The following is a 23,482-nucleotide window of genomic DNA, read 5'->3' on the forward strand; positions in this document are numbered from 1 at the left end:
AAACAAATTATACCAATCTATTACAGTTCTAGTCTACCAAACATAAATAATTTTTAAAAGCAAAAAAAACAAATGTGCAGGAACATTGCATACACGTGTTTCTGCGTTATAAGGAACGTCTTTTTCAGTGCATAAAATGTGAGCTAACGAATGTAAAGACATTCGACAAAAAAATCCGACTTTTGTCAGATACCTTTAAATCCACGAGCTCACATTTTGTGCATTGAAAAAGGAATTCCTTGTAACGCCAAAACACCTGTCTGCAGTGTTCCTGCAATGTGCTTTTAATGTTTTATTTCCTTTTATTTTTTAAGCAAAGGTATTTTTATATTTTTTGTAACTAATTTTTGTTTGTAGCAAAAATCCATTTTTAATGTAAAAATTTCATATTTTCTATACAAGTTTTATTAACTTTGGGGACATTAAAATAAAGATTTATTCCATTGAAGCATTATAAACTTCATTATTCTCAAAATTTAAATTGGACTTATAAATTTTAATTGTAAATGATTGCAGAATATAATGCTTGCTCTTTTTTTATAAATTTTAGTATCTGTCTTGGACAATATTCAATTTTTTTGCAACTACTCGGTATTGGCCGAGTATCTGATCAAAATTTGGCCGAGTACCGAGTACTCGGCAGATTGGCCGAGTACCGAGTAGTTACCGAGTACTCGGTACGTCTCTACCTTTTACAAAATTTCATTAGTAAAAACATTTCTTTCATCACTCTTAAACTCAATCAGTTTGTCTGAAAGTAAAACATACAGTAAATAAACAGTTAAAAAAAATCTCCAACTCTCAAGTGATTCTCAGTGAAGTAAGTCTCCAGTCTGAAGGGATTTCAGATTAAATTTGTGATAGCTCCTTATGATATGGCAGGATTGTTTTTGCAAAAAATGTGTCCAAAAACAAAAAGATAAAAGCTCATAAAAATTTCTTTTCTCTTTTACAAAATGTGTACCTAAACATAAAAATTTCGATCGCCACCCCCCTCCCCGAAAACTTTGAAACTATAGGACATAAAACACATCTTTTTATGTGGTAAATGCCATGATTGACAAATTTTTGTTAAGCCAAAAAAAAAGAGTATATGTTACTTATTCCATCTTCATTGAAAATCAAACATTTTTTTAAAACGGGGTTTGAAACCAATTACAGTAAAACCCCTCTGATGCGGACACTAACGGGACAAATTTTTTTGTTCACAATAGAGGGGTGTCTGCAGGACAGGGGTCTAATAATGTTAGTTGCCTTGGAGTTGGAGGAATTAAAAATTGTCCGCATTAGAGGGGTGTCCATTAGGAGGAGTTTTACTATAACATTATTTTTACAATAACAAACAACATAGTTCAGTGTGTCACCTCCACAACACTGATCATAGGGGCACAGGATAAAGATTAGTTTCTTACTTAGCAGGTTGAACCTTTTAGCCGTACATATTTTTGATTTGTTTTTGTCTTTCCTTCCCTCCATAAATATTTTTGCCTGCAAATTTGCAATTGCTGAACCTGTGAAGTGAGTTAAATATATATATATTTACACAACATGTGTGATTTTAAAAGGGTTTGTTTGAGGAGTTTTGTAAAATATTTCATGAAGTTCAGCATTTTCCAAAATGTTTTTTTTAAAGTTGTTTTTATGTTTAAAAATCTAAACAAGCCCTTGTCTATATGGTTGGCACCATGCCAAATTAACAAATGTGAAAAGTTTCATTTTTCATATTCGACTTTTGCTATAGTGCTCAAAAACGACTACTGGTTATAATTTCTTCAAATGATAGTTTTTTTACTCTTAAAGTTATCTATAAAAATCAAAACATTGAAAATAACTGAACACATCAGGGGGAAAAATTATATTCAGGATTTTGGCTCTCCTGAAAAGTGCTAATTTTCACATTCGTTAGTTTTGCAAGGTAGCATGGTATCGGCGAATATATGCCAGGTATTTTAGTTTGTGATCTTGTTTTATTTTTGATATTACTCTATTTTTTCCAGATTCAACTGCTTACAAAGTGCCCTATTCATACTCATCAGCTAGAAGCACTGATGAATATCTTCCAGAAAGTGTTCTCAGAACAAGTTCAACAGTTATTAGTAAACCATATCATACTCAAATGGATATAGAATCTGAAGAAAATGCAACTTATATACCAACTCCAGTCAATAAGTGCTTAAAACCTGTTGGCATTTTAAAGACCAGTAATTCAGATAAACCCTCCACCTCTTCTGCTCCAGAGTATAAACCTACGCCAATAGCCAGATTGAAAGAGCTTAATATTGCACAACCTCATGTTGGTAGAACTGAATACATCCCAAGCTATAAAAACTCTTACAGGAAAAAAAAGCATATTGAAGAGTATGATCCAACAGAAGTAAAGTTTGTAGCACCTAAGAAAACTGTAACATTTGCGGATGAAAAAATGGGTAGTTTAGTTGTACCATCAGAAATAGTACTTAGTTCAGATGAAGATATTGATGATGCTTCCAGTGCTCCTAAATTTAGTGATGATGATTTTGATGATGACATTGTTGTCTGCGAACCTCCTCCTAAGGTGTCTAATCCAAAGGATGTGGTGGAAATTGATGTAACTGAAGATGAAAAAATTGATGAATATTCAATAGTCGATAAAATTCTAGTTGATAGTAAAAAGAGTGAAGAATTAATAAAAGCTTTTTCTAAACCTAAAAAAATTTTAATATCTGATGATTTCTCAAAAGCAAAACAATTATCACAAATAGAAGATTCTTTAGACTCAGTTAATGAATGCAGCATTGATGATATAGGTTTTGACACTGCCGAACTATCTGCAAGTGTTAACACTAAAAGCAATGCTACAAACAAATGTTTAGAACTTATACAATCATCATTAAATCAACTAGAAAAGCACAACTTCGAGTTAAGTTCTTCAAAATCAAAGAAATTTAAAACTAAGGAACAAAACGATATTAAGGAATCAAAATCTGAAAAATTCGAAGATACCAAGTCCTTAGATAAAAGTAATAATCCAAAGCTATCAGATAAATCTAAAGACGTTAAATCAGAAGGTAAACCTAAAGAGGCTAAATCTTTGGATAAATCAAAAGATAAGACTTCTGATAAAAGCAAAAGCAGTAAAAAGCATGATGAATCGGTTTCAATCAAAAAGAAGCATAAAGATTCACCTAAGAAATCTAAGACAGAGAAAGGTACTAAAAGTTCATCACAATCAAGTCAAGGTAAACACACAAAAAATTCTTCAGACTCTGATTCAACACATTTAAAGAAAGAAAAAGTAGCTAAGGATGATAAAACAGATAGGCATCAAAAACCTGAAAAAATACCCAAATCTGATAAACTGGTAAAGCAGGATGATAAACATAAATCTAAAATAAAGGAAAAGTTGAATGTTATTTGTGATAAAAAACATTCTTCAAAACCATCAGCTGCAAAACAAGATGACAAACTCCAAGATGGACAAGTAAGCAGCAGTAGCATCATCACAAAAAGTAGGGCAGAAAAAGTGACTAGTAAAAGTAAAAATTCTTCTTCTAAAAGCAGTGTAGGGAAAAGAAAGAGCATTGATGTAGATTCTCAAACAAATACCCTTGTCGGGGATGTTTCACCACCTTCTAAGAAAGTAAAAGTTAATAGCAGCTCGGATGAGGCTCCTGATCTTGATGTCTCTTTCAGCTCTGATGAAGACATAGATGAACAGTTGTGGCAAATCTATAATGAGACATTTTCTGACCCATCCAAAGATAAAGCAGAAGAAAAAGAGGTTTGTATATGTACAAAAAAATCTTATACAGTGTACTCTTAATATCTCAAAAACCTTGATATGATGAAAAAATATTTTCCCCCTTGATTTTGCGTGGTTATTTAATGTCATTTTTCATTCTTATGTCAAAGATTTTTTAATCAAAACCTTGTTATGTCTATTTTTCGAAGTCAAATATAAGTTTATCCTGAGCTTTTCACTGACCGACTACAGAAATTTCTGGAAGGAATGCTGCTGCGTTTGCGTGTTTAATAGTTAAATTTTCGTAAGTGACTTTTTTGCCATTGCGGCGTTTACGATCGACTTTTCTTTTTATCGCCCCGACTTCAGTTCTACAGTTTTAGTGAAACAATAAAGAAATTAGATACTGGCACATTCTGAAGCAATTAAATATTTACCCATCAATTAAAAGCTTTAATTAACAGCAGGCATAAATGGCAGACTGTTCAAAATGTGCGGGTAAAGCCGAATTTCCTGTTCGCCAATTTTTTGTGTCATTGATTACATCTGAAATGAAGCTCTGTTTGAACAGAAAGGCAATGTAAAACCTTAAAAGGAATGCAAGGAAGCAAAAAATGAAAAACCTGTACACTGTACATGTACATATTTTATTGATGTTAGTACAAAATAAAAGTGACAGATAACAGAAATTCCCAAAAACGGACCACTTCACAAAAATAATCGAGAAAACTAACTTTTTCCATACATAAATATGATCATTGTTCATTCTAAATCATAAACATGCTTATAAAATGTATAAAATTTCATTTTCTTGCCTTGCAAAGAGTGTATTTGCAAAAAAAAAAAAAAAAAAAACACCAAAACCTAGATGGGCAAAATGTTCCAGATTTTTGGAGAAAAATCAGAAATCAATTTAAAATCGAGATTCCGTTTTTATTTCTTCACATTTTTAAAGGATATTTTCTACTGTGATATATCATCAATATCGAGGAGTTGCTCATCATTTTTATGTGCTGCGTTTCTGGCAGTGCAACAGTTCTGAACGTTAAAGAAACTTTTTGGGGGGCGGCAATTATACCGATGCGGCGTATCTACTGTAAGTTATTGTACTCAGGGTGCCTGACCAAAGGGGGGGGGGTAGAAAGAGATATATGCAGGCATTTGATGCCAGGTGCTCCTCCCTCACTCTCAAATTTTGTGAACTATTTCTGAATGAATATTTTTGTTCTATGGTGAGGATTGAGAGAAACTGTATGCCTTCCCTTTTATGCACAGAGAAAAATTAGTAACTAATCTTTTTGTCTTTGATAGAAATGTTATGCTTGCCATGCATGGATTTTTCCTTTTTTTTTATGACAAAAATTTTAGATCACGAAGGAGGTAAAAAATCATCAGATCAATAAAACAATATTCGTTTTTATTGCTTTATCAAAATTAAAACTGGCCCGTCATTTTCATTTCTCCCTGGTAGTGGCTAGCAAAGGATGTATACTTAATGCAAATTTTATCTGAAAACAAACAAAACCCGCACAAACTTGTATAGTTAAGCAAATCCGGGGAGGGGTGAAATTGACCCCACTGACTCCCATAAATGATGTGCTGGAAACAAAAATATATGTTAAATGCTAAAAATACATAACATAATATAAACCCTTTAGTTTACTTATTTTGTTTTATTTAGTTTATTATTTTAAATTTTATTTCCCATATTTAACAACAAATTTATTTTAGTTCTACATTTTCATTCTTTTTCCTTTTTTTTTCAAATTCAAACATCTGCCCCTGTTTATGCAAGAATGCATGTCAGCTGCTGATTATTTTTAACTAAAGCTAATTTAATATTTGCTTTGCTTTTTGTATCATAGTTTATTACAACAGGAGCTATTTTCAAATGATAAATGGATGCTCTTGAAGGAATGTTTTCGTTTTTGACAAAACAAATCTTTAACGAAAATGGTTTTATTGCACCAAAATATGAGTTTTATTAATTTTTTTATTTATTTATTTTTTGCGATCACTACATTGCATTTTATTCTTTCACACTTAATTTTATTATTGTAGTGTTGAAAGGTGTTTCTTTGTTTGGATTTTATTTTCATATTTTTGTAATTAATATCTTTGTTCCCACCAGCTTATTTTTCATACTGATGATTGCCAGCTTGTTTCTTTCATTTTGTTTTTGAGACCCGGTCTTTCATTTAATCTTTTTAATACATCAAAAGTACTGTTAGTTTAATTTTGAGACAGTTTTAAGTCAAATATACTGTTAGTTAATTCACATTAGAAATACAATTTACGCTAAATTTGTTTCCTCTTGACGTGTGTGTAGTCCTATCTGTTCCTATTTTTTCCTACTTTTTTAACTGATTTCTTTCCTACTTTTCCAACTTTTTAAATTTTTGATTCCTTATTTCCTACTTTTTTCCCACAAAAAACACTTTGGGGTCAGTAGATTAAAGAGCAATACATTGATGATTAAATATATGCACTTATATTTTAATACTAGTGCAATTTCTTTTTTTATTCATATTTTTTATACAATACATTCTGTAACTAAAAAAAAATTGCCATTAATTGCATTTAAGTCAACTATTGCACTATATTTTAAACTTTCATTTTTACCCGTGCATAAATGTCAAAAAATTTGGTTACTGTTATGAAGAAGGGGGAAAAAAAAAACTTATATAGGTACAAATTGAAATTTTTAATGAAGAATTCAACTTCTATGTAACTAGATTCGATTCAGCTGTATAAATAAGTTACATATATATTTATAGTTGAATGTTCACACTGAATAAATATTCAATATAAAACATAACGTTGGCACATTTTGTTCTGTTTTTGATATTTTCTCACAAAATACAGTTTCTCTAAAAATGTAGTTTTGGACACTTTCAGACAGCTTTTGACACAAGGGTTTTCGACATAATGGTCAAAACCGTGCTAACCCTGATTTTTAACTATCGTGATTCGTAACTAGAGATGAAAACAATAGGAAAAAAACTGGAAAATTTCCGAAAAAAATTGAAAAAATTTTTTTTTTTCCTCGAAGGGGTTTATTTTCACTAAGGAAAAATTTAAAGAAACGAATTTTTTCAACTTTTCAGGAAGATTTAATTGAAATTTTCAGCAAAAAGTGATTAGAAATTTCTCATACTGAAATTCTGATGCAATTTTCTCTCCTCCTCCCTTGTGTGTTAAAATACTGCCTAACTTTGATAATGCAAGTTGTTGGCATATAGATCAAAAAACATTTAATAATATACTTTTTGCAAAAAAGCTTAAACCAATATCCTTAGTGAAGAATTTATTTTCCTTCTTCATGAAACAAACAAGTATGACTTTAATCACAGAACTATGTTTCTGCTGACTGCGAACCAAATGTACAGGGTGCGGCAAAAAAAACCGGGGCAAGCAATTTTCCATGAAACTTTATTAAAAACAAACAAATTAACCAAACACAAAAAATAATATGAGAAGACCTTTAGCAATAAATAAATTTAATTGGTTTCAAACTGGCAGCCTTTTGCAGTAATACAGACATGCAACTGCTTATTGTAATTTTCATTGGCCGCAAATCCTTTAATCAATTCTATTCCTTATGAAGCAATTGGTTTAGAGAGTTTGTATTTTAGGGTACACCTTTGATTCCAGAACAGGCCATACAGTACAATAAATGAGATTAAGGTCTAGCGAGTAGAGCGTTCACTCAAAAGATGATATCATGTCAAAAAACAATGTGCCTTGCACCACTCTTGTCTTTTTGGTCGTATGAACTGGTGTAGAGTCAAATTGAAATGTCCAGTCTACATTGCTGTGCTGAAGTTAGGTTCACAGAAGTACAACAGCTTCTAAATTGTCCTTCTAGTACACTTTTTGATTCATTTTATGGCCCTCATCCACAAAAAAAAAACAGATTTTTTGTGGCTTGTGCTGATTCCATCACAGACAAAGCCTGATTTCGGATTTTGGCGATGTTTATAATTTTCTAAGATGCTTGGCGTGTCTACAGGCCAAATCCTGGGTGTTATGAGCTGGTTGAACGTGAACTTGCGGCCTGTCTCAAACGTTTCTAGCATCTTTGGAGTCATACGAATGTCTGAACTTTTTGGAACTCGTAAAACCTCTGTTTGAGCTGTTTTTTCCTTAGTCGCACTTATCAGTCACAAATTCCCCATCTTACGAACGACTTTTCTCTCGTGAAACCCAAGGATTTCACTGAAATCACTTTTGGATAACTTGACGATTAACTGAAATGTTCACTGTTGGATTTTGTACACTTTCCGGACACTGACTATCATATCCAAGCCACTTAAAGTGGCATACCGTTTCAAATACTGTTTGCCGAGGCACAGCAAGCAAACGAACTGTCGTTCGACTTGGTTAAACAACTTTAAAATAGAATGTCTTTTGCTTAAAATTGTAAGAAAACCGAAAAACAATACATAAACTAGGAAGTATATTGTAAATTATTTTCTAATAATGTGAGACAAAAATAAATAATGCACTCATTAAAATGAAATTACCATACTTCCATTCGATAATGCAATCTTAGTCCGATTTTTTTTTGCCACACCCCATGTACTGCCATGCTAAGCACAAAGGTGGAATCTGCAGTTGGGCTCAAGCTGAGATATTGTCTTTTAAAGTTTGGCTCTTCCATATATTTGATTCAGATGTCTTTTTTTTTTAGATTTTTTCAAAAAAATAGTTCCTGATGAAATGACCCAAAAACATTTTATTCATTAAGTAAAATATGAAACAGAATAACTTGGTTATAATAACTCAGTTTTGTTCAAAAGTGCAGGTATGATTACTTTTACTACTGTGATTAGCACGGCTGTATGAATAAACTAAAACTGTAGTTTAATTTTTGGTTCAGCTTAAGAAACCATTATGTAGTTTTCGTTTGGGGTTTCTGTTGGAAAGAAAAAGAAAAACCAATATAGTTTTGATTTGGACTTAGACTAGATTGGAAAAAATCAAAACTCAATAGCTTTCATTTTCAGACAGTAAAGTTACATTGTATTATTTTTCTTTCAAACAATATCAATCATGTTTGAAAGTCAAAATTAATATTTCAAGTTTCAAAAGCAATCTAAAATACAAAATGTAATTGTTATGATTAGACAAACATTACCCAATATTATTGGTTGAACGTCGACTTGACTTATTTCTGGTGTTTGACCATGAAAGCTCTCAGTAATAAAACAAAAAGTTTTTTTCTTAATTATTATCTTTATGTGTAGTCTGCCAAGCAGAAAAAGAAGATGTGTGGATACCATATAGTTTTTAATGCTTAACCCCTTGTATGTTCCAAAAAACAACGCTATTAAGAAACCCTGAGCCATTCCATTTCAGATCAGGCAGGGTCTGTCACATGACCATCACCGATTTTTTTGAAAAAATTACAGTAGTTACAACTAAGGGACATATGAAATATCCCAAAAGGATTTTGCAAGAAAATTTTTTTTTCTTCAGTTACAGCCTATTAAAATTCTGCACAAAATCCGCCATTTTGGAAAAAAAACGGCAAAACACTCCATTTGAAATGGACACTATTTCAAAAGTATTTAACCTATTCGAATAATTCTTTTTTCTAAAAATAAATAAGGACCCATATATCCTCTAGACATCATTTTTGAAAATTTAGTTAGATTTTTTAATAAAGAAAAAAATTCATTTTTGCCGCGAAAAAAACTGCATTTTTACCGATTTCATGATTTTTTTCCTCCATGAAAAAAAAGTTTTTTTTACTAAACGGAGATGGCAGTCTAAAGCCCTTATATGATAGTTTCATAATATTTTTTATTAGAATCCTTGGATGTATACAGCCTCGGAAATAAAATTTGAAATTTTGAAAATTTTCCAAAATTAGCGATTTTTGAAGTGATTTTACTCAAAAAACCCATTTTTTAAAAATCTAAAAATTGGCTCATTTGAACCCCATATAATGCTTAACAAGTGGATAGACACCGCATCCAGTATTTTTTTCCATAAAATGTTTTATGATTTTTTGAAAGTGACCTTATCGCCCATGGCATGCATGTAAAATAAAAATTTCTAATAATTTCAGTCACTGAAAATCTGATCATATTAATGGATTAATGCCTAATAGCTACAATGATGGTGCACTTTAGCAGCAACAAATAAAATTTTACTGACTTTTAATAATATAGCAATATCAAACCGCTTTTGATGACCCAGTCAATTCGTCTTTTTGTAAGACTCTGTGAGTAGCCTTTAGATAGAAGAGCCTTTGGTGATTATATTAATGACTAATTCAGTGGCTCCCAAAAGCGTTCATACACCTTGAAATTTTGTAGCAAAACCAGAATAACGCAAAACTGAATTCGAATATGAAGTTCAATTTTTTTTCACATCATTCCTATGCCATTCTGAATAAAACCCAGCAGTTTTTTTCAAAATATCTGATGACCCAGTCAATTCGCCTTTTTGTATTTCGTTATATAAATATATTTTTCTGTTGATCAGCGCCTAATTGTTATGGGAGCTGAGCTCCCATACTTCCTTATTTGTTTTCTCGAATTTTTGTATTTTTGACCGAATTCAGGCCACTTAAGCATTAAAACAAGTTCTGAAGACTATAGGGATCCTGCACTTCTTTTGTTAGAAATTGGATCCCTGGCTATAATAGTCACCTTTCGTGATCTGTTTGGTTACCTCAACTTACAACCATGTTCAATTGATTACTTCTCTCATAAAACAGGTGGGCTTTTTAAATTCTTAAACTACAAGTGAGTTTTACGGTTTGAATTTAATATAAATATTCTTACGTATAAAAGTAATCATACGAGGTAGGATCCAAAAATTATGTGACAACATTCGCCAATGACAACCAAAGCACGAAATTAAAATTAATCGTTTTAAATGCATTGTATTGTTCTTCCCTTTGATGATTTCCCCTGTCGTGTAATTGAGTTGAAGAGAATGACTATTGAAAGAGAAAAAATATGATTTGTTGCTGCATATGAAAGTAACGGTGAATGCATAGCTTTGGAGACAAAATAAACTAATATTTATTTAAAAAAAGGAAAGATTTTAACTGTTACTGATAAAGTACATCATTATCATAGCTAGTCATTAATATAATCACCAAAGGCTCTTCTATCTATAAACTACACACAGAGTCTTACAAAAAGACGAATTGACTGGATCATCAAAAGCAGTTTGTTACTGATATATTATTAAGTCAGTAAGATTTTAGTTGTTCCTGATAAAGTGCACCGTTTTTGTAGCTATTAGGCATTAATATAATCAGATTTTCAGTGACTGAAATTATTAGACATTTTTATTTTACATGCATGCCATGGGCGATAAGGTCACTTTCAAAAAATCATAAAACATTTTATGGGAAAAAAATACCGGATGCGGTGTCTATCCACTAGTTAAGCATTATATGGGGTTCAAATGAGCCAATTTTTAGATTTTTAAAAAATGGGTTTTTTTGAGTAAAATACCTTCAAAAATCGCTAATTTTTGAAAATTTTCAAAATTTCAAATTTTATTTACGAGGCTGTATGCATCCAAGGATTCTAATAAAATATGTTATGAAACTATCATATAAGGGCTTTAGACTGCCATCTCCGTTTAGTAAAAAAAAACTTTTTTTTCATGGAGAAAAAAAATCATAAAATTGGTAAAAATGCAGTTTTTTAGCGGCAAAAATGAATTTTTTTCTTTATCAAAAAACCTAACTAAACTTTCAAAAACGATGTCTAGAGGATATATGGGTCCTTATTTATTTTTAGAAAAAAGAATTATTCAAATAGGTTCAATACTTTTGAAATAGTGTCCATTTCAAATGGAGTGTTTTGCCGGTTTTTTTCCAAAATGGCGGATTTTGTGCAGAATTTTAATAGGCTGTAACTGAAGAAAAAATTTTTTTCTTGCAAAATCCTTTTGGGATAGTTCATATGTACCTTAGTTGTAACTACTGTATTTTTTTCAAAAAAATCGGTGATGGTCATATGACACTTTTCATACCTGCCTGCCTGATTTGAAATGGAATGACTCCCCTATTTTTATTCATAAAAAAATCAAAATTTCCATTTTTTCCAATTCCCCCCCCCCCCCCCAAAGATGGTAAGAAACGGTTTTTTTTCCACCACTTCAAAATTTCCGGAAATTTTACATCTCTATTCGTGACTAATTTTTAGAATATTATTTTATTATGATTTTGACCTAGTTATCTCGAAAACTCGATATCTCGAATGCTTTTTAACCGATTTAAAATATTTCAACTGTCTGTTTGTTTGTTAAAATAACTTTTAAAATAAAAAGATAAAATTGTTCTTAATGTACCATGTTTATTTGTATATTTAGTTTTTTCATTCATAATTAGTTTTGATCCAGAAAATTAATTATATCATTCATTTATGGTTTGTGTTCTTACAAACTGAAAATGCTTAGCAGGTAGTTTTACATTCCCTATGACACTATAGTGTACCCTAACATGGCAGCGTGATAAATGTAATTAAGCTGTTGGTTCTGTATTGTAACACTGTGATTCGTTACAACACAGCCTTCACAATGCTGCCGTTAGGTTTGCCGCCCCCCCCCCCCAACTATATAGATTTATAATAATATATTAAGCTGTGTAATTTCCAATTAAGTTTAGAAATTTCAAGAATTATTGTGCAGGTTTTTTGTGGTTGAACAGTGCAGTAGAACCTCGTTTATGCGGACCTCATTGATCCAGATCTCAGTATAATCTGGATCAAATTTTTAGGTTTTTTTTTTTTTTTTTAAATTTTATGTTTACATAGATAATCATTTTTAATCATGATAGCAGGAACATAACTGTAAGTACTGCAAACATATGCTTTTTATTTTGAACCATCAATAATGATTAACATTTGCCTGACCATTCTTCATTCAAATTTCAGTCATGTTTGAAGCATAAAACAGCGACAATTCTTTATTAATAAATGACGGAAAATTTTTATCCTTACATTTTCTAATGTCTTGAAAAAAACTTTATGTGATTTTGATTTAAAACATGATTTAAAAAAAATCGTAATAAACAGTAAAATTGTGCATTAAAGCTTCATTCTGTGCATTCTTCGCTTATTTCGCATTCTACCCGGATTATGCAAGTTGCCTTTGGTCCAAGTTAGTCTGGATAAACGAGTTTGCGCTGTTATAAGTTTTGTATAAATTGGCTAAAAATGCATAATTAATTAAAGTAAGACTGATAGTGTAAAGGTAAAAAGTAGTGAAAATGGAAATATAAAAGAAATAAACATGTTATTCAACAATGATTGTAAAGAACAGTCCCCCCCCCCCCTTTGAAATTTAAAAGCTAAAATGTTGGATTTTTTAGAAACAAGAGACAAAGAAAGTCCACCAGGAAGAAAATTCAATTTCTGGGAAAAAACGCCAAGCTCATGCAGCAGCTGCATCTCTTAAGAAAGTAAGCAAATGTTTACTCCTCAGAAAACATGTTTGTTAAGTTTTATATGAAATGATGAATGACTTTTTAGAATTATTCTTACTTGATGTGATCAAGCTACTCAAGATCTGTTCAGTGATTTATCTAAAATTGTTTTGCATCAAATCTATTTTTTATGCCATGTATGTTCGTTGTTTCAGCCAATTTTGCTTCGGTACCAGTAGAGCCGTACTGAGTACTCGGTAACTACTAGGTACTCGGCCAATTTGCCGAGTACTCGGTACTTGGCCAAATTTTGATCAGGTACTTGGCCAATACCGAGTAGCTGTAAGAAAATGAATACTGTTCAAAGCAGTTAAACAATTAATAAAAAAGTGCAAGCATATAATATACTGCAATCATTTACAATTCAAATTTACAAGTAAAATTCAAATTTGAGAATAATGAAGTTTGTTATGCTTCAATGGAGTAAATCTTATATTTTAATGCCCCAAAGTTGATGAAACTTGTTTATTAAAAATGGGGTAAAAAAAGTAAATACAGAAAATATGAAATGTTTATATTATTAAATGGATTTTTGCCACTTCCAAAACTATTTGTAAGAAGTTTCTTAAAAAATAAAACCACGTTAAAAGCACAGATGTGCAAGAACACTGCAGATGTGTGTTTTGGCATTACAAGGAATGTTTTTTGCAATGCACAAAATGTGAGCTTATGGATTTAAAGATATCTGACAAATATCTGTTTTTTTTTCATTCATTAGCTCACATTTTATGCACTGAAAAAGATGTTTCTTGTAATACAGAAACACATGTCTGCAGTGCTCTTGCACATTTGTACTTTTAACGTTGTTTCATTTGCTTTTAAAAATTATTTAAGTTTGCCGGGCTAGAAGTATAGATTGATATGATTTGTTTTAATTCCAATTTGATTCTTTTATGTATTTGTTTATTTTTACTTGAAAAAATAACTTTTTGTAAAATTATTGACTTAAAATCTTTTAAATAATGCATAGTTAAATTTCAGCTGGAATTTTGTTTTAAAAACTATTATTTAAACATGGAGGTCTATATTACTATTCCAATGAGTTCATAATTCGTCATGTGTGTGTCGGTGGTATTTCTTAAAAGATAATTGGAACTCGGTACTCGGCTGAGTAGTGAAAAGCCGAGTACTTGGTACTCGGCTACTCGGCCAAAGTGCTACTCGATATGTCTCTAGGTACCAGGAATATTTTGAAACTAAATATTCTTTTTGAAAAAAATAATCCAAAATTTCTTTTGACATTGAAAGAGTTAAGTATTTATTTTCTAAAATATGCAATCAATATTCAGTACATAAAAGCATTACATAATTGTTTAAACTGTTTTTGATAACACTAGTAAATTTTTTAAAAAGCAATTCAATAATTGTTATACTAACAAGAGAAAGTTTTTTTCTCAAAATTCAATGCAGACAAATATTTAAAAAAAATATCATAAATAATTTCAGCAATTGATGGTTCGAATAAATTTTTCATAGCGCAAACTCAATCATAATTACACTTAAAATTAATTTTTAAAAGACGGCAAGTCAAGGAGTTGGAGAAAATAAAAACGTAGTGATCATAAACTCATGCAGTTCCTATTTATTACACCATTTACTAATGAAAATATCATTCTGTAATCTTTCCTCTACTTTTACTCATTGATATTCTATAAATACGCGCTTTTGGAGCCAAATATTTACTTCAATCGACTGTTTTTGGTACTGTCTCATCGATAAAGAAATTTATATTTAAAATAACAGTTGATATCTAATTAGTTAAATAGAAAACTCCTTCATTAAAAACTTTTTTTTACTTTTAGCCAATACCGAAAATACCGGTATTCTACCCGAGCAAATACTGGTATTACGAAATTGCAAATTAGCTCCAAATACCAGTATACCGGTGTTGCAATCCCTATTGGTGACTGATAATCCTCCCCTCAAAGCATTCAAGGGAAAAAAGGGGATTTCCTTCAAGGAAATGTCCCGATGTGTTTAGTGATTTAGCTGAAATTATTTTGTATCAAATCTTTTTTTCTGCAATGTACGATTCATATTTCAGCATATTTTGCCTGGGTATCAAGAATATTTTTAAGCATTTTATTGCTGAAAATTATCCTAATTTTCATGTAATCAGTCTACTTTCAAACATATACCTCTTAATTCTTATTTGTTAAAGTTGGCAAATAGCATTTTTCACAATATTTTAGTTTTATGTATATTTATTGTATATTTTGCATGTGCCAAGTTTCAAACTTTATCAAAGCAATACGAACAAACTTTCAAAGCATTTTAATTGTTTAATCAAAAGAAAATGAAAAACTTTCTTTTTTTTGTATTTTAAGGATTCAAGTTGGTGATAAAATTTTAATGATTGTTTTGGAATCTTTATAAATACTAACTTGTTAAGGTATTTTGTTAAAACATTTTATGACTAAGTAACTGATATTTGTTTCATATTTACTATCATCTTTAGCCTCCCTCTATTACCAAAGTTGAAGCAAAGAAGTCTCTCAATCCTGCTCAAGTGATGCATAATCGCTATACCCAGTTGCAAACAATGTATGCTCAAAGTAATAAAATAGTAAGTTAATATATTATTATTATTTTTTTAATTTAAAAATAATGTTAAAATGTCAGTGGAATGATTACCGCTCTTACAAACTATTCCCATTATTAGTTTAATTGATGCAATTTATGTATTGATTGAGCAAAGCGTAATTTGTCCGCTGAGTTCTAGCTATAAACAGTTCATATTGTAAGGTCAATCTCAACTGACTAGTTTCAAACCAATTTTGCCTCTTAGCAAAAATGGGGGAAGATGATATTAAATTTATTTCTGATGAATAGCAGTGTTCACAATCAAAGATTGCTGCTAGGTGATTACTTTTTTTCCCCTAAAAGTGGCAATTTTTCTTTAACTCTTCCTCATAGTTTCAAAAAATTTCAGTGTCTTCAGAAAATTTTACTTGAGTTCACTTTCACCCATACATAAGCCATCCTTATTCATAATTACCATAAGTAAGCATTTGAAGTTAAGCTGCATTAAATTGTTTCATGAAAGATTTTTCAGAATCGAAACCCTGTTATTCAGAAACAACTAACAATATCTTATCCAGGCGAAAAATTAAATATTAGATATTGTTACATCAAAAGAGGTAGGTAAATCAATTTCCATTCTCAAGAAGTTCAGAAAAATAACTTTTTAATCATTATTCAAAGCGGAACAGGGGATATAAGCCATTCTAATTGCGATCCTAATTGAGCCAATTTTCAAGGCTAAACTTGATTTTTGTTTCTGCAGTGACGTCATCTTCAGTATATGGATTAAATGTGCTTGCAGTGACGTACGTCAGCTTCGGTATACAGTTGCGTTTGAATAGTAGAACCGGTGGTTGTGCTGTTGTCATTTTTGTTAAATTCATTGTGCGAATGTTAATTGATTTTCTTTTTAATTTGAAAGTCATTTGGTGATAAACAATTGAGTTGCGGATTATCTGTTTATTTCTCATTTAGATTTTTAAAGGGTGTTCATGTATTTTAGTTAAAAAATATGATTACTGATTATTTGACATCAGAAGGGGTGGGGGGAGGTATTTTTTTTTTAATTCTAGAGGGTTTTTTTCCTTTTCTCAAACAGCTTTTCTATATTCAGTAAATAGCAATCAGCTTTTCTATAGTTAAATTTTTCATACGGTGTGCGGGATTTTCTTTTTGTCCTAGATGTAATGTGTTTTTTAATTATGCTTTTCTGCTGGGGAGTTGAATCCTTGTTGGTACAGAATACGGGATTTAATTTTTGTCCTAGATGTACCATGCTTTTTAATCGCAATTGCTTATCGGCCAGAGTTTGTTTTGCTCGCTAATTGGGTAGGTTACAGTAGCGAGATTGACTCCGCTGGACGTTTCACAATATTTATTTTATGTTACGTATTTGAGTACAGCAATTTTGGTGTAAGAAGGTGAATGGCACAAAACGCAACTGCAAATAGGTGTAGAAAATACGAAAAAGATAGATATTGATTAATTAGTACCGTTGCCAAATTTATTTAAACAGCCGCCGTAGGAGGCGAACTTGGTGTAAAAACAGAGGGTATGGGGCGTGGATTTTTTTTATTCAACGGACTTCCTTTAAATTCTTAGCATGGGCATCGCCATGCGGGTATAGCTAGTATACTACTCATTGTCAGAATTACCTGTGTATTTATTTCAAAACTTTAATAGCATGTAAAATTAAATCACGAATTGTTCTGTAGTTCATTCTCACTTTTGGTTCAAGTTCTTTTGGTTTTTCTTCATAATTTATTGATTTAGAAATTTACCTGTATATTTCAACATCTTTGTGAAAATTTTATTTTTAAATATTTTCAGCCCCAGTCATTGTTGCCTCCTGCCAGAAATAATGACAAGAAACGGATATCATATGCACCTAACCCAGGACTTATAGCTGCAGTGCAGCAGAAAAAGATGCTAAGTGATAATCCAAAACTTGTAGATTTTACTCCTTTACCATCTACGGTCACAAAAACTTTAAAAACTACACATCGTGTTGCACATGTTCCAGATTTAGTAAGTATTTAATATATTTTTCAATGATTGAAGCCTGTGGTAATCTGATTGCTTCTTTGGTATTTATTTTGAAAATTGAACAGCAGATTGTACTCAGGAAAAATATGACAATTCATCAAAAATCAATTTAATTTTCTACTTTGAAACAAAATAACTGCTTGTTGCTTGTGACCTGAGTTCTAATCATAGTCATTCAATGCAAATTATTACAGCCGTCATCATTTGAACAATGCAATTTTTTTTCCATTATTTAAAGCTAAAAAAAAATTTTAGCAATAAATTTTGTGGATAATCTGAGCAATTTTTTGATTTTGCATTTGATATTTATAATACTCTTTCATTTTGGAACCAGGGCTGCAGAGCTGGAGGAAAAATGTCAGACTACAGCTCCTTTATTCCAAAGTTGATCCAACTCTGACACTAGGATTCTGGCTCCTACTCCTCAAATGTAGTAGGGCTGCAATCTCAAAAAAAAAAAAAAAAAAAAAAAAAAGGACCAGTTTTGACTCTGACTCCAACTTTTAGATGTTCAACTCCACAGTCCTGTTTTCAACTATATCTCTTACATACTAGTGCTTAAAAATAAAAGTTGCAATCGTTATTTATTTTGCTTCCCAAATGGAAAAACTAATGAATCAATTTCAAAAAGCTTCTTTTCCCCTGTCATAACAGAACATTTGGCTTTTACATTCATGTTTCTTTAAGAGTTAAAGCTGGGCCCTTTCGTATGAGAGTATTTTCAAAATATCCAATGTACTTTAGTTATAATATTTATAATTTAAAAACTCAAAAACTGTTATGAATTATAGAAGTTGTTTCTAAAATTCTTTTTTCATTTTATCTTTCTTGTTACGTTGAATGTGCATAGTTTGATTTTTGGATATCATGATTCTAATTTAAATTAAAAACATGAATTTAAGAAATATGCATTGAGTTTCATACATTAGTGTAACAAAAATCCATTTTTTTTTTCGTAGTTTAAGACTGTGCATTAATGATAAAAATCTTATGCAGTAATCAGCGTAACGTTTTTGAGTGAATTCTTTAAAATTTTCTTCCTGAGTGGAAAAATTTTCAATATTTGCAAATTTAATGAAATAATTGGGAGCAGTTTATTGAGAATGTCAATAAAGCTGTTTTAAAACTGTGACACTAAAAGCAATCGTCAACAGTGTAGGTGTAATAAAAATAAAAATTTCTCCCTACGCCACTGCTGTCCAAATGCATACTAACTTTTTAATGCTCACTTGTCCCTTTATTTTAATTTAGGCTTTTAAACCTAGACCAATAATCCCTGCAGATTTTGGGAGCAAAGTACCTGTAAATGTGAGGCAAAAATTTCTAAATGCGTTCATTGATGAATGCTTGAAATTTTGCTCCTCCGAAGATGAAGCATATGAAATGGTAAATAATTTTTTATATGTCTTTTATACACTATATGACCAAAAGTATTGGGACACTTTCAAATATTCACATTTTAAAGGATTTCTCGAGAAGTAAAAGACCAAATGCTCTGTAACTTTTTTCACATAACAGGTATGTTCAAGCTGTCATTTTCCATTAAAAGTTATATCACCCATGTGTTTAGGGGACCAGCAACAAATTGAAGGAAGCAAAACTGTTTTTTGAACATCCTTCATTGTAAATAGCTGAGAGTTAGCTGTAAATTTCAGAAATTAAGAACCTTACTATGTACAGTTATGTTACGTACTTATAATAACCCTGATAATCATGAAGTTATAAGCATTTCTTTTAGACCTGCGAATTTTATTTAAATGTTTTTGGCTCATAAAGTGTAAAGTTTTCCATCAAAGCTTACCAAACTTTCAGAAAACTTGATAGCACACAAAAGAAGCGTTATATTAAAATTTGAAATTAAAATGTTGAAAATTTGATTAAATATGAACGTTTAAAGCAATTAATTTTTCTCTGCGCATGCGTGAAAGATAACAATTTATAACTTTCATAATCCAAATCCCAACTAGATTCTCCAACTCCATAATAAAATTTCGGTTCAATATCTTAAAAATTCAAAAAGTTATCAGCGTTTAAGTAAGCTGAATTTGAATAGCTCTTGGGCTGACTACGAATCGTAAGGGATCATTCGCAAATAATCTGATTTTATCACAAATCACACTGAGCGATTGCGAAGGACCTCTTACGAGTTGTTGCCTATCCATAATCTATTCAAATTCTGTTCATTATATTGCTGATAAGTTTCTGAATTTTTAAGATATTGAACTGGAATTTTATTATGAGTTGGAGAATCTAGTTGGGATTTGGATTATGAAAGTGATAAATTCTTATCTTTCACTCATGCACAGAGAAAGATTAATTGCTTTAAATGTCCATATTTTACCCAATTTTCAACATTTTACTTTTAAATTTTAATATTACACTTCTTTTGTGTGCTGTCAAGTTTTCTGAAAGTTTGGTAAGCTTTGATCGAAAACTTTAAGTGTTATCAGCCGAAAAGCTTCAAATAAAATTCGTAGTTCTGAGGGCAATGCTTATATCTTCATGAATATCAGTGATATTTTCTCAAAAATATGTAAAACACTTGTACACGGTAAGGCAACTAATTTCTGAAATTTACAGCTTATTCTCAGCTATTTACGATGAACGATGATCAAAAAACATTTTTGTTTTCCTTAATTTGTTGCTGGTCCCCTAAATGCATAGGTGACATAACTTTTAATGGAAAATGACAGCTAAAATATACTTTTTATGCGACAAAAGTTACAAAGCAGTTAGTCTTTTATTTCTTGAGAAATCCTTAAAAATGTGAATTTTTGAAAGTGTCCCAATACTTTTGGTCATATAGTGTATGTATGATGTGAAATTATTATTGTACATACTTGATTCAAGTAATTACTTGTATGATGTAAAATTATTGTTTTACTTTATTTTGTCATGTTATATAGTTAAAGTTATGTTAAACCATTATATTTTATATTAATAGTAAAATTATTCATCAGCAAAAAATGTTGGTCTTATGCCTAATATTTTAATTTGTGATTTTGTAATAATCAAGTGTGCAACTCATCTTCAGCTGAAATGTTGAGTAATGTTCACATATTCCTAAGAAGTAAAATCAATTTTTTTACTAAATCGAATCATTAATACAGTCGAGCCCGCTTAATGGAATATCAGATAATAGAATATCCCGCTTAATGTAGTAAAATTCCAATGTACTACACCGTTTATGTGTGTTATTTTTATCCCGGATAATGGAATATCCCGCTTATTAGAATAATTTTTCCTGGCAAATTACCTATTCCATTAAGCGGGCTCGACTGTACTATGAAGTAAAAATGACCCTTTTAGATGAATATGCATCAATTGATCACTCTATTAGTAGGGTAAAAGCACCAATGGGATACCTTTTGTTTTTGTCATTGTAACTAAAAGCATGACCCCTTATCTGTTTGGACCTCTTATCTGTTTGGTTTCTGGGCACCTTTCACCCATGATACTTTTAATTTTTTTTTATACTACTTCTACTCCGAGCCAGATCCCTAATTTCCAACTAGGCTGACTTGGCCTCTCTTTGGCCCTGAGATGACCTTGCTCAATGAACACATACAGCACCATTTTCATCTTCCCCTTCGCTTATTCATTCTTTCTTTTCTGAAGAAAAATATAATTGCTGCCTTCCCCCCCCATATTGTGCATTTTGTTCAATATTGTGCCCTACTCAATATTGTACTCTTCTCCAAACTAATTTTCATTCTTTATCACATGCATTAAATGTATTTGAAATGAAAACATACAATTAATGCATGTAATATGATACAGCAATTCAAGACAGTGACATTTCTGTGGAATATAATATTGTATAACTATAAATTTATCACTTTTGGATAGTTCCCATTTAGTAGGTCTATATCTGAAATCCTTAATTTCCTCAAAGAGGTCAAAAAATACTTATTTTGACTTAAAAATGAGCTATGAGCTCTATATAAAGGAATTATTCTGCAATGCGTAATTAAATATACTTTTTCAATTTAGGGTCTTGAAGAAGAAAAAAAAGCTTATGAACGAAGTTCTAGCAAACCTGTGTACATGAATGTTGCTGCAAATACTTTAAAGAGATTACGAGACAGAGTATCACAAAAAAGTGAAGTTACAACTACAACTAACTCTTTGAAATCAAAGAAAACTGTTTCTCATGAAATGGTCATTAATGGGCCTATAGCACAACGTACAAGCTTTAGTGTCGGAAAAAAGAAACAGACGTATGATATAAAAGGTATTCATCTATGTATTTTTTTCTTAATATAATTCATTTTCATTCCCTTGATAAGCTGTGCTAAGAATTTTTATATAAATCCTTGTGGCAACATGTATGTTTGTGTTGTGATTGTTAAAACCTTCCATATTTTGATTAACTTGAAAGAGAACATGAAAACAATGCATTTAAGAAATAAAAAAATACTCTTGTGCAGAAAAGAAAATATTAAGACTTTAATTCACTCAACTTTGCATAGAACTGCTAGGAAACGCTATTGAAAGAGTGAATTTTCTTTTAAAAAGAAAATTAGTTTATATGCAAGGTATTTAACTGTTTTAGTATGGATCCAGATATCTTCATTTATCTTCGTGTGACCAGTTAAAATTTTAGTTCTTTGAATATTTTATTTGTTGCTGTTAAAGTTATATACTTTAAATATTAATTAGTCCTTAGTACATTATTTATACAACTTACAAACTTTGAGTCATATTATAATGTTGTTGTTTTTAATTATTATTGATTAAATGTGAAACTAGGCTGAAATGTTCCATATCTACTTGCCCATACACAGGAGGTGGAATCAAAGACAAAATTTAAAACTAAATAAATAAATAAAAACTGATTTTGATGAAGATGATGCATAAAGAAAAAATACACAAAAAAAAAAAAAAAAAAAAAAAAGAGGGAAGATTAAAATTTTTAAATGATCTGCTCACTTCTTATTAGAGAGGGAAAATAATAAATTACAACTTGTTTACACTTTTTACATGAACAAAATTCCAATTGCTTAGTGGTATGGGCATTTCACATTTGTTGTCTGTCTTGTAATAAGGAGGGGAAAAAATACCAACATAAGAAAAACCTATGTTGACCGTAGTTGCAGAAAAAAAAAGGTAATGAAAAACATAATAATAATAATAAATTAAAGCAAGATTTAGCTATACAAAAATTGTAGAAAGAGACAGCATAAAACTTGAAAATAGTTTAACTTAAAAAGAACTCTTGAGTAGACGTACAAAAGACAGGACTAAAATACAGTCAACAGATCAGTGACAAGGATTTTGTGGTTCAAATGAATGAGTGTGATCAAGGTACAGCTTAACTTTTAAAAAGGATGTTTGATTACTATTGAAAAAGAAGGTAGAAATAGCCTAAATATATTCTGTTACATTAGTTTTCAATTTGCACTTTGCCATTGACTGCAAAGAAATGACTGTCACAACATTTCCATTTCCATCATGATCTGCAGTAGAGAAAAGTCATCGTAAATCTTGATCCGTAAATATTTCAGTAATTTATCCTGATAATAATAGCTGAAGTAGAAGTGCCCTTCCTTGGGGAGGGGGTGGGGCATGAGACAGACTTTACCACTGAAATCATTAACGAAGTTTTTTTAAACGGATTTTAGTCTCTTTAATGAGATGTCATGTTTATTTTCGGGGGGGGGGGGGGGGGGGGGGGGAGTTTGTTTTAATTGAGAAGGTCATCTTTGGGAGGGGGACACTTGGACATATAT

At 30.8% G+C, this 23,482-nt stretch overlaps 1 protein-coding gene across 1 annotated transcript in view; it reads left to right on the forward strand.

Annotated features, from left to right (window-relative positions):
* LOC129216248 (RNA exonuclease 1 homolog) overlaps positions 1-23,482 on the forward strand; it is a 44,714-nt gene that overhangs the window by 9,832 nt on the left and 11,400 nt on the right. The window contains exons 2-7 of the mRNA XM_054850449.1: positions 1,998-3,760; positions 13,068-13,157; positions 15,640-15,747; positions 17,535-17,732; positions 19,002-19,136; positions 21,744-21,984. Of these exons, the coding sequence (XP_054706424.1) occupies positions 1,998-3,760; positions 13,068-13,157; positions 15,640-15,747; positions 17,535-17,732; positions 19,002-19,136; positions 21,744-21,984 (2,535 nt within the window). The remainder of the gene's footprint in view (positions 1-1,997; positions 3,761-13,067; positions 13,158-15,639; positions 15,748-17,534; positions 17,733-19,001; positions 19,137-21,743; positions 21,985-23,482) is intronic.

Source organism: Uloborus diversus, chromosome 1, assembly GCF_026930045.1.
Source record: "Uloborus diversus isolate 005 chromosome 1, Udiv.v.3.1, whole genome shotgun sequence".
Classification (NCBI taxonomy): Eukaryota; Metazoa; Arthropoda; class Arachnida; order Araneae; family Uloboridae; genus Uloborus; species Uloborus diversus.